The following is a 17,858-nucleotide window of genomic DNA, read 5'->3' as shown; positions in this document are numbered from 1 at the left end:
TGGGAACGAAAACTCCCTTGGATTTGCATAACTGAGAAAGTGAAATATCTTCAGAAGGGTTGCACATTTGGAGGTGATACTTTAGTCACTTCAGCTAGGGCATCATTGGGCCTAAGGCCATTTTCAGCATTTCAGCATTTCAGGAGGCATTTTTAGCAGGGCCGAACTTATTGGAGGTCATTTCTAGCAGGTCCGAAATTACAGGAAGTCATTTTAAAGCAGTCCAAAAAAAGCAGAACCGAAAAAGCAGCTCCGAAAAAAGCAATCCAAAAAGGCTGTTCGAAAAAGCAGATCCGAAAAAGCAGTCTGAAAGAAAAAGCGGATCTGAGAAAAGCAGTTCGAAAAAGCAAAATGAAAAAAGCAAATCCAGAAAAAGCAAGTGGAAAAAGCAGATTGGAAAAAAGCAAAGCAGAAGGGGCAGCATTGAAGAAAATTATTACAGCCATCTACAATCAGATTCTTCACTTCTCATTTGGCATATTTTCTGAGAAATGTAAGTTTTCAGCTGAGTACAAATTATAGCTTCAGCACTTCACTATTTCACATTGTACTTGTCTTTGTTTGCCCTTTGGCATTATTGGTATCAAAGGAAGGCTAGGATTTTGCAATTGAAAGAGCGTTGTAATTTTTAGACTATCTATATTGCAACCCTAGAGTTGATGATCAGCTTATTAGTTTGCATTCCAATTGTTTGGCAAAATATAAATTGGCTGTAAGTTCTTTTTTTGGCATAAATAATGTTATAATTTTGCATACTAAGTGTTTATATTAATGACACTTGGTTGTAAGTGCATTCAAAGTATTTGTCATAATTACTAGTTGCTGTAGCTGCATATTGCAAGTAGTTAAGTCACATATTTGTATTGAATATTGTCAAAATTAGTTGCACATTCATGTTAGATCATTGTTTAGACAATCTGGAGTCTTTTTTGTAAGCATTCTCTTTGATGCAAATTGAAACAAGAGTCATTGCAGCAATTGAGAAGTTATATCAGTCATATGACCCCTTGTATGCAAAGTTTTTTGACAAAATTCTTCGAGCCTTCAATCAGCATTTTAAGGTCGGAATTTAGCAGGACTATCAGAGCTTGCTTGCAAAGTGTTTGACGACATGTCAAACAACTGAAGTATAAAGATTTTTGGTGTTTGAAGAAGTTATAACCTGTTGGGGTTATTACACAGCGACAAGGGGAGGATAGGGCAGGGAGGCATGTTGTATAGTATACATATAGAACTTGCAATGCTTGTTATAAAATGATGTTTTAGTAGAACATACCAAATTAAAATACTTGAACATAGCAAAATTGCAACATGAACTACAACCATTGAACATCCAACATGGTAACATATTACATACCCAATAGTAGCATTCAATAATCAAAAGTCATAGAAATCCAACTCCCCATTCCAGTGGCAGCATGGTTGCAGAATGGCGGAGGTGGGCGTACTTGGGTATGCAAGTTCCCAATGCGGGGACGTCTCGGGACAAGTACTCCAAGGTTTGGGAGGGGAGTGTGAGTCCCCATGTATACTGCTTATAACAAACATATCTTTTCTTTTTCTTTTTCTTATTCTAACTCTAAAGCCTTCGATAGAGGAAAAAATCCCAACATCTGTATATACACAAGTGAGTTGGATTGCATGAAAGGAGGCAGATCTGAATATTCTAATATATAAAAATGTAGAATTCTATTAGAGTTGTTGTTACAGGCTTAACGTGTGGTACTATGTAGATCAAGGAATAAATTGTATACCTGAATACTTCACATCTTATTGACGAGTGACATGTTAATTTTCTGTTTACCACTTTAGACACAGCATTCTTTCTTCTGAATTGTCACACAATTACAATTCATGCGATTCTATATTTCTACTATTATTTGTAGCTGAATTATTAATTACTCATCCACCAACTTTAACTAGAATGTAAACCATGGTAGATGGAAATAAGCTTTTAGATAAATTACTTGCCTTCTTTCAAGATAACTGACACTTCCTACGGGAGAGACCACCACTGCTGTGCCTGTACAGAACACCTCATCCGCATCAAGCAACTCATCTATGGATACTAATCGTTCCTGGACCTGCAAAGATAAAACCCAATAAAATCTAAACATTGTATAATAATTTGCAACTAAATAAAAGATTAAACTTCAAATCTTAATAACCCAAATTGAAAGATTTACATAATGATTGAATGTTCTTAGAGCAAATTAAGTGAAGCATTTGCTCCTTGAAAGACAGCATATTTAAAAGTAAGCTACACACCTCATAACCTCGAGTGCGAGCTAATGTAATGATAGTTTTCCGTGTAACTCCAGGTAGTATAGTTCCATGCAGTGATGGAGTAGAAATAATATTATCCTACAAAGAATGTCTAATAAAATGTCTTATGAACTAAAAGAGAAACAATTTGCACAATTTTTTACTATTGATTTCAAAAGTAAAAATCAACAACAAAAAATCATTGAGCATTATAATTGAGGTTATTTTGATTTGTAAAGATTTTTTTTGTTTTTTTTTTAAATAAAAGTTTGAGATTATTAGAATGCAGAAAAATCAAAATTTATATATCAATTACCAAAAAACCAGATTTTTTAACTTCAAATATTAGAAACTATTCTTAATCGAAGACAAAGAATTTCATTAGTAAATAGTACAATTGTTAATCACTAATTAAAGAAATGAACATAACAATTCCCTTCACAGCAAAGAAAGTGTACCTTTTTCATAAAGATATTGCATGATGAAGCTTCCTCAATATACTTCTTATTGATTGAATCGAGATAGAGCACATCAGAAAATCCTCTTGCTTTAGCACGGGATAGAATCCTCAATGCCTGCAAATTAAATCAATGGGATTAAATAAAGCGGCAAGGGGCCAAAGCCATTATATTACAGCCATTGAGGCAAAAGGATGAGTCTCACAAGAGATGAGAAACCAGAAACCAAAAATCTACTAGGCAGGGAAGAAACCAACAACAAAAATAAACACAGAAAAAACTAGAGCAGGGCCAGCTATGGGTTTCCAGTAGCTTCAAGCCTGGGATAGCCTGCCTCTCTTTGCTTGCAAACTCCATCTTGTTTTCAAAAGACAACGCTTCGGGAACCTTTCTTTCTGCATCATCAGGAATGGTTTTTGTTGGTGGTCTGATTGTTAGATTTAACGAGCTAAATGAGGGAGTGACAGAAGCTTCCTCCACCTTATGCCTAGCTTTTCTTTTCTCAACCTCTTGTTAAACTCCTGTAGGGTTGTGAACATGTTCTTCACAAAATCCTTACAGTAGATAATAATTCATGCCAATTTTTCTATTTTCTCTCCTAGTTGACTTGGAGTTTGCTAACCACAGTTTCCAACTTCTTACAATTTTCCACAAACCGAGTCACCCGCTTTATGCTTTCAGCCTCTTTCTCCAAGTTCTCCCACTTGTTAAAAGTGGCAGCAATCTTCTTCAAGGAAAGCACACATCTTCATTCACTGTCTCATCAGGCCACTCCAATTAGACAAACAATGACATTCACTGTGTGAATTTTCTTTTTGGCCATTGTGCATTTTGGTGAGCTTTGATTTCAGGATGTCATTTTGAAAAGTGTAGGCATTATAGAGATCATCTACATTGTTCATAGAGCTAGAGACAAAGGTTCCAAAGACGAGGGTTCCGAGAATCCAATGGTTCCTTGGGAAAACATTAGAAGTCACTTCCTTCATAAGGGGGAGATAGGAGGGCTAGCAATATCTTGGGGATAAAGTGGAGAATCCTCAAGGGCGGTGGACCAAGGAGAATAAAAATCATCTTAAATGTTGGTGAAATATTCATGGGTTCTTCAAAGGGGGAGAATTTCTACTAGGCTTTAAATGTAAAGTTTCTGCAAATTCTAAACAACCAAATCCGATATGAAGCCTTTGTATTCTTGCTGAAGATGGTCTTTATCAACACCAACTGATATATGCAGTATCCTTTGACTCGTATAATTCTGCAACTACATATTTATATCTGTTATAGTTCAAAAGAGGCAATGAATGCTAAAGGAGCAGACTTAGTATTTCTTGTGTGTCCTTCATCCACATTCACACCCTATTAAATATAGTAACCAAGGGGCATATCCTTACAATGGACATGTCCCTTCCAAAGTAGGTCTTAATTGTTCTCTTAAAATCAGCGACTTAACAAGGAAACATATTGTTAATACATAAACTAAACCAAGATGACTAGTTAGTCTTTAACCATGTTGTCCAAAGGAGATGCCAATAACTATTAAGGAGAAGACAATTATTTATAGGATTAACTTACTAAGGGATTTTACGCAAGAACAGATCTATATGATTTGTAATCAGACCAGTATGATATATTAGAGTTACAGAATCAACATTCCCTCGTAACTTGATAATCATATTGAGAGAGAACATATCTAGCAACATCAATTAAGATGAATAAGCATAGGTTGATACTCTATATCTATCTGAATCTTTTAAGCATGTGGTATCATTGAACACATGATACAATGTCATATTACTATACCTGTGATATGACTTATCACTTATACAGGATAAAATCCGGAGAATGATTAAATTCTTCCTTTATCCAAGTTGTGACTCATAGGTACTGGCAAGCCTATATCACAATATGATCCTAAGTTAAGATCTATCAGTTCGCAGGATAAAATCCGGAGAATAATTAAATTCTCCCTTTATCCAAGTTGGGACTCACAGACATAGAAATGTCTATATCACAATGTGATCTTGAACTCATCCAGATCTAACAGTAGTTCTCTATTCTTCAACACATTATCTAAGAGATCATCATCTCTCATAATGTCTTTTATACAAGTGTTCATTATCTTAGAGATTGTCACCTCTTAAATAATGAATACAAATAGTGAAGCCCATCATAGTCAATAGCATGACAATAATAACTTTAACTCAAAATTATTTCATTAATAATTAAAGAATACAAATGTATTATAATTCAATCATACCAAGTCTTTTCCTGAAGCAATCTATCTTCACTTGAGAGAGAAGTTTTGTAAGAATATCTGTTGTCTGATCTACAGTGCAAATGTATTCTAATTTTACAGTATTCCTGTCTACCATATCTCTTACATAATGGTAAGGAATTTCAATATGCTTGGACCTATCATGGAAAATGTAATGTCCCCTTTTTAGCACTCATAGCATGATGTTGTCGTTAGCCTATTTCCCCACGGTCCCGTAGACTAACCAAGACATTAAAGGGACTTAGAGGCCATTTGGCCTAGATAATTTCAGTTGCAGGTCTTTCTGAGGGGTTTTGAGGCAACTTTGGACATACTTACTTTTATAGTAAGTCATCTTGGGCATGGGTGGACATCCAGTGGCAACGGTATGTCGATGGTAATTGTTTAAAATCGACAAGAAGACTTGTTTATCACTAATAAGATTTGTTATGCATTGATAAAGCTATTTTATAAAGTTAAATTTAAATATTTAACTTTATTAATGCATACACTATAGTTTGTGAGAAATATTTAAATTAAAAGAGTTCCCTTTATTTTATAACACATTGGAGACATAAGTTACATAAAGGGAGTTATGTTTTATCACACATTGAAAAAACGGAGGATGGAGCCCTTGTGAGAACACTATAAAAGAAATGGAAAAGCTTCTTTTAAGTATGCTTAGAAATATCAAAGAAATTGGAAAATTTTCTGGAGATTATGTCTCAATAGTTCGAAGGACGAAATCCTTTCAAGCTGGAAATTTTGACACCATTGAAAGATATGGTCTTGAAATTCAACATGGTAGCAGTCCGAAAAAGTAGATACGAAAAAGCAGTCCGAAAAAGTAGAACCAAAAAAGCAGGTTGAAAAAGCAGTCCGAAAAAGCAGTTCAAAAAGCAGATCCGAAAAAGCAGTTCGAAAAAGCAAATCGGAAAAGCAAAGCAGAAGGGGCAGCATTGAAGAAAATTATTGCAACCATCTACAACCAAGTTCCTTTATTAGTATTGCTTTTTTAGGTGTTATAAGTTTCAGCTGTAAGTGTACATTATACCAGCATTATCATTTTGTAATCCATGTAAATGTCAAAAGTCTTGGCCATATTTCATGAGCATTGTATTAGAAATTTCATTGCAATTAAGAAGATAATAGTTGCTGGTGTCATTTAAGCTATTCAATATCATTATTTATCAGCTAGTTAGTTTGCATACCAACTGTTTGTAAAAATGCCAGTTGGTTGTAGGTGTTCATTTCTCACGATTAGATAATATATATGCACTGAATATTGTCAAAATTAGTAGCACACTCATGTTAGGTCATTGTGTAGTCCATTTGGAGTCTTCTAGCACAAGATTCTCATTGATGCAAATTGAAGAAAGAGTCATTTAAAGCCAACTGAAATACTATATCAGTCATACATCCCTTGCATGTGAATTGTTTGATGAAATTCCTTGAGTTTTCATCAGCATTTTTTGAGAGCAGATTTGAGGAGGGTCATTACAGAAAATTGGATTCACAAAAAGCTTGATGGAACTCTAATTATCACAATGAATAATAGTAGGATTCATGGGTTGACCAAATAATCCCACAAGTAACTTTCTAAGCCAGACTACCTCCCGAGAGGCCATTGCTACGACAATGTATTCAACTTTTGGGCAACTCTATGCTACTGATGCTTGCTTTTCACATATCCAAGATATCATCGCTGAGCCTAAACTAAAACAACATCCTGAAGTGTTTTTCCTATCAGTAACACTTCCACCCAATCCGAGTTTATGTACCCATGTAAGTCCAAGTCAACTTTCTCATACTTGAGCCCAAGGTTAAGAGTGCCTTGTAAGTATCTCATAATGTGTTTGACTGCAACTAGGTGAATCTCCTTTGGGTCACACATTAACTAACTTAAGGTATTAACAACAGAGCAAATATCGGGTCTTGTATTTACCAAGTACATAAGGGACCCAATCATCTATCTGTAAAGAGTAGAATCTATGGAGGGTGATTTTGTTGTTGCTTCCTTAAGTTTGTGTAGATTAGTCTCCATAGGAGAAGACATAGGTTTGTAGTTCCACAGTCCAAATCTCTTCAAGATGTCTAATGTATACTTTCCTTAATTAAGTATGATGCTGGCAGAGTTCTGCCATACTTCCAATCCTAGGAAGTAATGAAGGAGTCTTAAATCTTTCATTTCAAATTCTCTAATTAGAACTTTCTTGCATTGATCTATAAGATGATCATCACCTGTTATTAGTAAATCATCAACATATAGTATCAAAATTATCATATCATCTTTATCCTTTTTAAAATAGAGATTTGGATCAGCTTCATTCTTGGAGAATCCTAAACTGGAGATATACTTATCAATTCTTAAATACCATGCCCTTGGAGCCTGTTTAAGCCCATAAAGAGCTTTCTTGAGCTTGCAAACAAAAAATTTAACATTATGAGTTTCAAATCCTTCAAGTTGCTCCAAATATACCTCTTTTGTAATCTTTCCATTCAAAAATTCTCCTAAACTGGAGAGATACTTATCAATTATTCCATACCATGCCCTCAGAGCCTGTTTAAGCCCATAGAGAGCTTTCTTGAGCCTGCAAACAAAAACTTTAGCATTATGCGTTCCAAATCCTTCAGATTGCTCCAAATATACCTCTTTGTAATCTTTGCATTCAGAAATGTTGTTTTTACATCCATCTAATGTACTTTCCATCCCTTCAATGTTGCAATAGCTAGAACTGCTCTTACAAAGGTGTATCTGGCAATTGGAGCAAAGGTTTCTTCATAATCAATTTCCTCTTTCTAAGAGAAACCTTTGACTACGAATCTGGCTTTATATTTTTCAATGATACCGTCAACAGCATACTTGATTTTAAATATCCGCTTAGAAGAAACACCTGATTTTCCTTCAGGCCTTGGAACAATTCCCCAAACATCATTATTAATAATGGATTGGTATTCCTCCATCATAGCATCCTTCCAAGTTGTATGTTTAATAGCATCTGAAACATTGGTTGGTTTTGATTTAGATAAATCACTTATGTTTGCTGCATAACTAGAAAATCTTTTGGGTCTTGCTTTCTCAGAAGGTTTCAAATGGTCCAATGAAGTCTTGTGCTTCCTCTACAGTCTTAATAGCCCAGAGTGGTCTTTTCTTAGGATTTTGAGTTTCCTCAAGATTAAGATTTTGAATTTCATCTCCAATTTCTTCAATGTTCTCCCTTTGAAACTCAAATTCGTGATTTTCTTCATAACTAGGTAAATGTTTGGGATCTTTAGAACTTGGGGCTCTTTGAATAGTAAATCTTCTTCAAATATTACATCCCTACTAAGTTCAATGTTTTTCTAACCAGGTATGTAAATTTTATATGCTTTAGATGTTTCACTATACCTAACAAAAATGCCTTTCCTCCCAGAAGGTTCTAACTTAGTTCTCTTTACTTTTGGAACATGTATATATACTGGGCACCCAAATATCCTAAGATGGCTTAATTTAGGTTTAACCTTAGTAAAGACTTCTTTAGGAGTTTTATCTCTAAGATGGGAGTGAGGACTTTTGTTTTGAATATAGACAGCAGTACAAGAGGCTTCTACCCAAAGATAATATTCTAAATTTTGATCGAATATCATAGCTCTTATTGCTTCTATAATTGTTCTATTCTTCCTTTCTGTTATCCCATTTTGCTATGGGTTATAAGGAACAATATACTCCCTCTTAATTATTGCTTCTTTACAAAACTCTTTAAACAAATCTGAAGTATATTCCCCTTCATTATCAATCCTAAGATTTTTAATTTTGTATCCTGATAAATTTTCAGTTAAGGTTTTGAATTCTTTAAATCTCTTAAGAATTTCTTCTAATTCTTTACATTTTAAGAAAGAAATCCAAGTTTTCCTAGAGAAGTCGTCTATAAAAAGTATATAGTACCAGAATCCTCCAAGAGAAGGAACAGACATAGGTCCACATAAATCTGAGTGGACTAATTCCAAAACATTGTTAGTTTTTCTAGTGCTATCATGAAATGGACTTTTGGTGTTCTTACCCAAAGCACATCTTTTGCATATGCTTGAATGATCTTTATTCAACTTAGGTAAACCAGTAACCCATCTTCTTCATAGTTGATAAGGCTTTGAAATTTAGATGTCCTAACCTTCTGTGTCATATTTCGTTTATATCAGCAGCTTCATGAATTAAGGCTTGAATAGGTTGATTAGGTTCTATATTTACTTCATACAAGAATCCCTTTCTTTGACCAATCAACTTTGATTTGTTAAATGAAGAGTTCTTAGACCAGGTCATTACTTTATCGTCCATGAATGCAACATTATGTCCATCATCTTCAAGTGTTGTAACAGATTAGATTCCTCTTTATTCCTGGTACATAGAGTACTCTTTTGAGATGTAGACAAATACCTGTCTTCAGTTTCAAGGTGCAATTCGCAATTCCTTGGACTGAATGAGAGGAATTATCACCTATGGTAACTTCACCATCAACTTCTTCAAGTGCTTCTTCTTACCTTTATAGGAATTTGTGTTGAGAACATTAAGTTCTTCATCTTCAGTTTTCAATTTTCCTCCTTTCTTAAGTTTCCTTCTTCTTGACGGCAATCTCCTTTAAGTCTATTGAAGTCTGGAAGATTGTCTCTAGCACTTACTCCTTGTGAGAATGTTTCCCATGAATCTGATAACCCATCTATAGCCATAAGTGTTAGCTTTTTGTCTTCAATTATGGTCCCTATACTTGCAAGTTCATCTCTTAGACTAGCCACCCTTAGGAAGTATGAATACATAGATTCTCCCTTCTTTATCTGTATATGATTTAGTTGGCTTTTTAGTGCAAGGGTTCTAGTTGCATTGTTAACCTCGTATGCATTTAATAATGCATTCATCAAATTAAATGTTGCTTGATGTTTCATTACCATAGGTACCATTTCATTTTTTACCTCATCTAATATGATTTGCATGGCTTTCCTATTTCCTTTGATCTAGATAGTTTTACGAGGATCAACATCAGGTTGTTTGGATTCATTTCACTTTGTTATCATACTTGCATTTTTATTCTACAATTGACATTCTTGAGGTTCTTATTTTATTAAGATAGCTTAGATTGTCTCAACTTCGTCATCTCCGCCATCCTTGACTTCACTTAACCAAGCATTGCCTTCGTAGTGGTGAAGGGGAGCCACTCACGCTTTTTTCTATTACATATTTGTCAAGCATATCATATTGTTCTTAGCATAGTCTTGTTATTTCATTTATTATGTCTATTTATCTCTACAAATATCTATCATTTTTATCTTATATATACACTTGTTGTGTAGGTGAATGCACCAAACCTAGGACTTGAGTGAGGCAAGTCTCCACCCAACATTTTCTTTGTTTCTGTATGCAAGTTCATTGGAGGATGAAGTGAAGTGGCTCATTGGATTCATCAACCTTCTTCATTCATGAGCTTCTCGCCTTCGATCTATTCATTTTATCTTCATTTTTGTAGTCTAGTTGCCTCTTTTGTTTCTTGTTAGGTAGTGGTTATTTACTTTCTATCATTTCAGTCATTTTCCTGCATTCTATCTCAACTTTGGTTCTTCATTTGTACATAACATACATTACCACATTGTTATCCTCGATCCATGCATATCCTAGATAGTGAGCTTGGAGGGCTTGATAAATAGAGTTAATCCTTTCATTTTCAATAATCGAAACTTTTATCAAGTATAGTTGGCTTAATTTAGCTATTTTACCTTCTGTGAATCGGTATTCCAACACTTTTTGCCCAACTTTTGATTTCAGCAACTAACCATAAACTTGCATAAACAAATAAACTAAGTAACAAAGACCATATCATAAAGAAACTCATAATACCAAATCTTGTTAACTAGGGAAACTCTAGCCAAGGGAATACCCAAGTGGGGATGGTACCCATAAGATGATGCATTAATCAAAAATACCCTGTAAAGAATTTTGACCCTGTTAGGACTCTATTACATACATTTCGTACATTTGTCCTTGTTAGAGGACTTGACCTTGTTACAAGCCTCAACCCTGTTAGGAGTTGTATTACAAAGGGAGCTCGCTACTCATACAATGATATACAATCGGTACAAATAATATAAGTATTGTAACAAAACTGACTATACTAATATCTTCACATTCTGATTAGCCCTTCTGTATTCCTCGCATCTAATCATGCTCATATAACCTTTGATCTACTCTGACCATCAAATCATACATATACCAATATAAAAAAAGGTAGCATAACATAATCATACCATAGAATAATGTTATGTTGATTTGCATAACAAAAAAGATCTTCTTATATACCCTTTTCTTTAACTCATCTAGTCAGCCTAAGTAACAAAATGTGTTACACATTTCCAAAACTTGTTATCACAATCTACTAAGTGAGGGTAAACATCTAGGATGTTGTCCCTACATTACTAAGTTCTTACATTGTCAAGACAATTCAATTTCTTAGTCTAATTATTCGGTCTTTACCATATATTATGGTTCTGCAATATCATACTGACTTCATGGTATTCACCCAAAACACACTGCAATTGATGTAATGTTATTACCAAACATATACATATCATATATACTCAATATTCTACCATATACCAAAATCATGGCCGCATATCTGCTTTCAGTGAAGCTCGCTGACTAAAACTGTGTGACTGCTGACAGTTTTTCCTAGTTGTACTTGGACAGTTTCTTCATCATATCATACCAAAACTTTATCTTAACATAGGCAACCTTAACTGATGACAATGTTGCCATACATGACAACATCTATCCATTCACATTAGCCAACTTGTCAACAATCTCAAAACTTGTAAAAAAATTGAAAACTTCAAAAGCTTCAAAAGACTTCATACCACAAAAACTTATATCATTTTAGACATAACTATCCTTCCTTTGTGCCTTAGTACATATCTACTTACTCCCGTTTGTATATGTACACTTTCTTTATATATTTTTTGACTGATTATTACTCCCCTTTTAACATCAATGGCAAAGATGAGTGATCTATTTACAAGTCAAAATTGACATTTGCAAAATTTCTTCACAGAGTTGCATGCTCTGTATCCCAAGTCTTCTTCATTGTTTTTGCCACTAGGATGTCCACACATATAGCATAAGCTGCTATCTCTGCTCCATTTATATCAAGTGGTCTAAAAGACTCACAAATCTTCCTTAAAGACTCCACAACTTCAAGTTCTTTCTATAGCATATCAAGTTTGGGGGTCAACAAACTTCACAGTAAGGTTCTCTCTCTCTCTCTCTCTCTCTCTCTCTCTCTCTCTCTCTCCCCCCAGTATACTAACAGTATCATAAGTTTTACTCACTGCCTTATCCATATTAATAACACTGAAATCTTTCTGCTCAAACTCAGTTGCTAGCTGTTCTAGCTTCTTCTCATCTTCCTTAATAGATTTCGTAACATCCTCAACATACTTTGTTGACCTGGTGCAGACATTGTAGACCTTCCCCTGTTGTATAACTTGAAAATCATTCACTATGTTTGCACATATCTTGTGGAACTTCTGTGTCTAAAATTCCCTTCTCTGTCTAAAATTTCCTCTTTGTTCTTACTTTAGCTGTTTCTAACAATAAAGAATAATGAGAGTCATAGTCTTCTATTACCTTGCTAAGGTTCTCAACAATATTGCTGCCCTGAAGTGGTGTGGGAGCAGGTAATGTCCTTTGCAATCTATCTAGAGATTGCTCTAGAATCTTCACATGTTTCTCTGATTTATTCTCGGACTGCTCTTGGCCTTAGCATATGCAAACAGGGATATTTGCATAAGTGCATCTTCATCCATATCTTCCTTTACTATTTTAGTTATATCTTGGTCTAAATTGTTTCCCAACACTGCTTGAAATAAGATGCTAGGTGTAATAGGTGTGGCAATCACCTTTTCCTTCTCAACTGCAGTATTCTCTTACATATCTGCCCTCTGAACTGGTGAAGTGGATTGGATCTCCACTTTATTATCATCTGCTATGGGAAATGAAGATGTATATACTATCTTCATTTACCATAGATGTTATCCTTGTTTGATCATCATCCATAACATTTTTGTCCTTGATCCTGATCCTTTTTCTTGGTTTTAATCCTTATCATCAGTATCATCTGACCTGCCATATCCATTGCTTCAGCCATAATCTCTCCAATGTTTGTTGTGCTAGTCAGGTTATCTTCAAGAGCATCCTTTTCTTGCTCTTGTTCTTTTGGTGCAGCATCTAACATAACTGGAATCCCACTCACAGAAAAATTTTGTCGCTTCAGTATGCTAAAGAGTCAGCTAACATCACTTGTCTCATCAGTAGCTTTTGATGTAGGCTCTCTGATTGAAATACCCATTGATCCTCCCATAAGTTGGGTAGCATGTGACTTCTCGAAACTTGGTTCATTTAGAATTTCTATGAGTGCCTTTTATGTTTCCTCTCCTACTTCATCATACATGCCATAGCCATAATCTTCACTAAACTCATCTTAGTCCTCATCAAAGATCTCACCTTCTTCAATACATCATGCATTTGTTTGTAAGGTATAAGTGTGTAGAGCTCACACAACTTATTTTCTCTGATTTTCTTATCCTCCTCTAATGCTCATGACCTTTTCTCATCTGGCTTATCAAATACATGATCAGAGATACTACCCTTAATCTCTATCAAGTTCCTCTTAAATTTCAACAGATACTTAATGATAGAGTTCTCAATCATACCGTGTTCATCTTCATTATACATCCAATGGTATTTTTGAATTTGATCTAGCTTTCCATCGTGCTCTAATCTAGCTGTGATAGATTTCAAATCAGGTTTCCACTTCTTTCTATGTGCCTCTATATCAATCTGTGCTTCCTCATGAGTGATAGTAACAATTGGTTCTTCTTTCTTTTCTTCAACATTCTCTATTTTCTTGCATTTTCCTGCCTTTTTCCTCTCTGCAACCTTAGATTTTTTTGGGCTAGGGCCTTGGGCCTTTGCCTTCTACCTTGTTGTCCTCTTAGCCTCACTCATCACTAGTTGTTCTGTCTTCGCAGATGGAGGAGTCCTTGTAGATCTCTAGGTGTACTGCGAGGTTTAGGTGTAACCTCCACTGCTGTGATTTCAACATCTGGAACATTTTGTGTATCAATTGCTTCTGTAACAGTCTCTTTTGCAAGCTCACAGCTTCACAGCTTGTTCCTTCCAGCTTGGTCCAAGAGGGAACTTTGCTAGTCCTTTTAATTTCAGACCACTCTTCCTTTGTTATCCCTTCTTGTATAGCAATCTTCTCAACCATCTTTTCCACCTTTCTTTTTCATGTACCCTTACACAAATTACTTGCCTAAATTTATTTTTGTAAATGCCCTATCTTTCACATTCTTTGTCTCTAGGTGATGCAAGCATCACATCTACGTATCCTTCAAGAACCTCTTTGTCAACTTCATAGCCCATGGGATGGATGAATATCTCTCTAGGTTCCACTGCCTCCATGCAAGCTACACGTATTTGTACCATAAAATATATTGTGTCTGCATATTTCTCTACAACATATCTAGGTATTCTATGCCTTTGCTTCATCTCCTTCTGGAATCCCTTAAACATTCCAAACAAGTCTGCAATAATGCCACCTTTGTATTATATGTAGTGCTCAGTGATTAGGTCCATTGTACATCTTTCATTAGTCCGAGCATGTGGATGCATGTTTGGGAACTTGTGCATAATGTGAAAGAAGACGTGCAGTATACGTAACCTGCACCTAAAAGACTGATGCTTATAATGCTTAATTCTCCTCAAATTTTCAAATAGTTGTTGCCTCAAGATTTCACATTTATCAATGTGCTCTCTTTCAATCACCATCTTATAAGTTGTCACAATTACACCAGCTGAAACTGAATTCTGGCTTGTACTATCCTGCATTTTGTAACCTAGGATCTTAGCTATGATAGATACATTAATTTGCCTCATGTCAGATAAAGTCATGGCTCTTCTATCCCACTTTGTACTAGTGTTGACATCTATCTCTTTCTCTTTCTTTACCATCTTGATCGCTACAGGTACAATTCCAGCATTATCTAGGCCAGTTACTTGATGAATCAACTCTTTGGTGATCATAGTTGGTTTATCTCCTAACCAAAACATTTGGTCATGCATCCTACTAAGCACAACTATGATCCACTCAGGTTCCTCAAACTCTTTATAAACCACAAATTGCAAAATGCTTATGTTTCCAAGGGTGCAAACTCTGGTTTTACGGTCTTGTTAGGATTGTAGATCTTTTCTAGGTCATCCCTGATATCCTCATTTCCAGTTGTCTCAAGTTTGCAGGGTATATAGGCCCTAATATCCTCAACATGTAAAACACCTTATTGGGTTTGAAAAAACACTCCAGCAGGATAATTCTCTATTGAAATAAAAAGGTGTTTTTTGAAATGATATCACCATCTTTCCTTAACATTGTAATAACAAAGGCTTATCCATGATGAGCTAGCTTCAAAGATAATTGCAAATTAGGACTTAAAACAACTTTGGTGTGATGTAAAAACCTTGTTTTGATTCCACTAGCACATGCACCAAATCTTTTACAAGCGCTCTCAAATCACTTTTCTCTTTCACTCATGGCTCTCTGTAGTCTCAAGCTGCTCCAATGATAATGAAAGACTCAGTTTTGCTCGTTAAATTCTTAGCAAAACACTTTCACATAAATGCATTCCGTGATAGTACATAAAGCTGATATAGTCACAGAACATGCTAAAACTTACAGCGATATTCAATACCTTCAAATAAACATCTGCAAACTAAGATACAAGTTCCATGGTGTCATACATATCATTAACTAACTTCGCATAACTTAACTCATCGATTGAGAGGTCTGATGATTTTCTAGGAACATACTCCCTCTATAGCTATAATAGCTATTTAGGTTGAAGTAGAAGGTTCAGTGCTAGGCACTATATCCACTTTGCTCTCTAAGCATACTTGTTCCTTTTCCTTCCATACCTCTAAGTTCGCAATACTTCCTTCTCTTACTAAGTTGTTGGTTCGGATTTGGGTACCTAATTCAAGTTTGATTTTTGGGCTCAAAATTCATTCAGAAATTCTTTGGGTTGGGTTCGGATTTGCTTTGGGTTCGTCCATGCAAGAATATACGTATATATATGTACATAGATGCAGCAGCAAATAAGCTCATACACCTCTATTCTAATATTAAAGTACCATAGTAAAATACACCACCACATCAATGTTCCAGTTCAAAAACAATAATGTCAACATTAATAATCAGTCACCATTGATCAAATATCATAAAAAACCATGAAACAAATTATCATCATTCTGCTGTTGCAAAGTAGAAGCACAAAAAGCAATGTTATAGACCTATTTAAGGCCAAGGTTGTGATGGTTTCCATATAAATTTCACACATTAACTATTTGTAGTCCAAATAAAGTAACTATTATGTTTAGTACTTGTTAAAGCTAGTTGGGCTGGGTAGTTAGGTGTGAGGAAATGTGTTGGTTGGTTTCCAACTAACCGACCCTTCGATAAATATTTGGAACATTGGTATTGTACTTATGTTGGTTTTTGGTATTAATAAAGAAATCATTTCCTTGCTTATTGGTATTGTGGTATAAATGGTATGATCCAGGTTTTACTTCAATTGTATCAATTCAAGTATTTTGTGTATCTGTGAAATTGTGCGATATTCCAATCTACATTTTTGGCATCGTTGCCTAAGTCCGAACCTGGAGGTCGGCAAGATGGAGTAATGGGAAGGCCCTTTGTACCGCTCATCCAAGTAACAAACAGTGATGGGGAAGAGGAGGAAATCGCCAGGGAAGATCAGTTGACACGTGATCTAGTAACGGCCTGGGAAGTTGCGGTTGATCAGTACGTACAAAGGGAAGCGCATAAGAGAATGGTCCCTAAAGGTACGGTACATGACGAACCTGCGGTGATGCCAGCGATGTATAATCTCCTAGGAGAGATCCCTTGCCTACTAGCACGAAATTTGTTACGAGTGGAAGAGGAAAGAGCTGAGACACAAAGGGAAAGGAGACAACAAGTACTACAACAATTTGCGAAGAGAAGGACGAGGGAGCGTGAATGTGAAGATTCCAAAAAGGGAAACAAACATTGAAACGATTCATGCCCCTGATTCCAAATAGATATCCCTGGCGGGCACAAGGACAAGAAACTGAGGAAGAAGTTATCCTAAGGATACTACATCTCCAACAACAAGAGGAGAGACGTCGTAACTGGAAAGGAGGACAAGGGGATTCCACGAGAATCCAAGAAGGGCTAATCGAGCATAGAATTGAAGGTATAGCAAATTTGGTCATATCAAAGACACCAACAAGGACGATGGGATACAAAAATCCAAAGACATCGGCAGGAGGAGACATCCGATAGGAGCAAAGTCAAGAAGGAGATACCGTTAGTAGTTCCTCCTCGGGAACGAACTTTTAGTTGGGAAGGCGTGTCCCATCGGGAGGAAGTGTTCCATTGGGAGGGCATGTTCCATCCATTAGGAAGTGTTCCATCGAGAAGTGTTCCATCAGGAGGTGTTCACATAATGGCAATAGACAAACAAAAATTACCAAGGTTCACAGGGGACGGCTCGGAGGACCCTACTCGCCACTATAAAACATGTATAACAATATGGCAAGAAAATAGACAAAATGATGCGGCGGAATGGTTAAAAGCCTTTCCACCCACATTAAGAGGTATTGCCATTGATTGGTACACGGATTTGGAGGCAGCAAAGAAAAACACATGGAGTAACATCCGCACAGCCTTCGAGGAAGAATTCAAACTCTAAGAGATAACGATGAAATAGTAACGAAGATTTATAACACAAGACAAGGGAAGAGTGAATCTATCAAGGCCTATAGCCGAAGA

At 35.8% G+C, this 17,858-nt stretch overlaps 1 protein-coding gene across 1 annotated transcript in view; it reads right to left on the bottom strand.

Annotated features, from left to right (window-relative positions):
• LOC149557602 (branched-chain-amino-acid aminotransferase 3, chloroplastic-like) overlaps window positions 1–17,858 on the bottom strand; it is a 143,127-nt gene that overhangs the window by 10,702 nt on the left and 114,567 nt on the right. Inside the window, exons 7-9 of the mRNA XM_089832242.1 lie at window positions 2,724–2,840; window positions 2,269–2,364; window positions 1,972–2,084 (exon numbers count right to left, since the gene is read on the bottom strand). Of these exons, the coding sequence (XP_089688368.1) occupies window positions 1,972–2,084; window positions 2,269–2,364; window positions 2,724–2,840 (326 nt within the window). The remainder of the gene's footprint in view (window positions 1–1,971; window positions 2,085–2,268; window positions 2,365–2,723; window positions 2,841–17,858) is intronic.

The sequence above is a fragment of the Cupressus sempervirens genome, chromosome 5 (genome assembly GCF_028749045.1).
Source record: "Cupressus sempervirens isolate cs-2001-9-10 chromosome 5, ASM2874904v1, whole genome shotgun sequence".
In the NCBI taxonomy this organism is placed as follows: Eukaryota; Viridiplantae; Streptophyta; class Pinopsida; order Cupressales; family Cupressaceae; genus Cupressus; species Cupressus sempervirens.
Note: the sequence above shows the minus strand (reverse complement) of the source record. Positions and strands in the feature narration are given on the sequence as shown.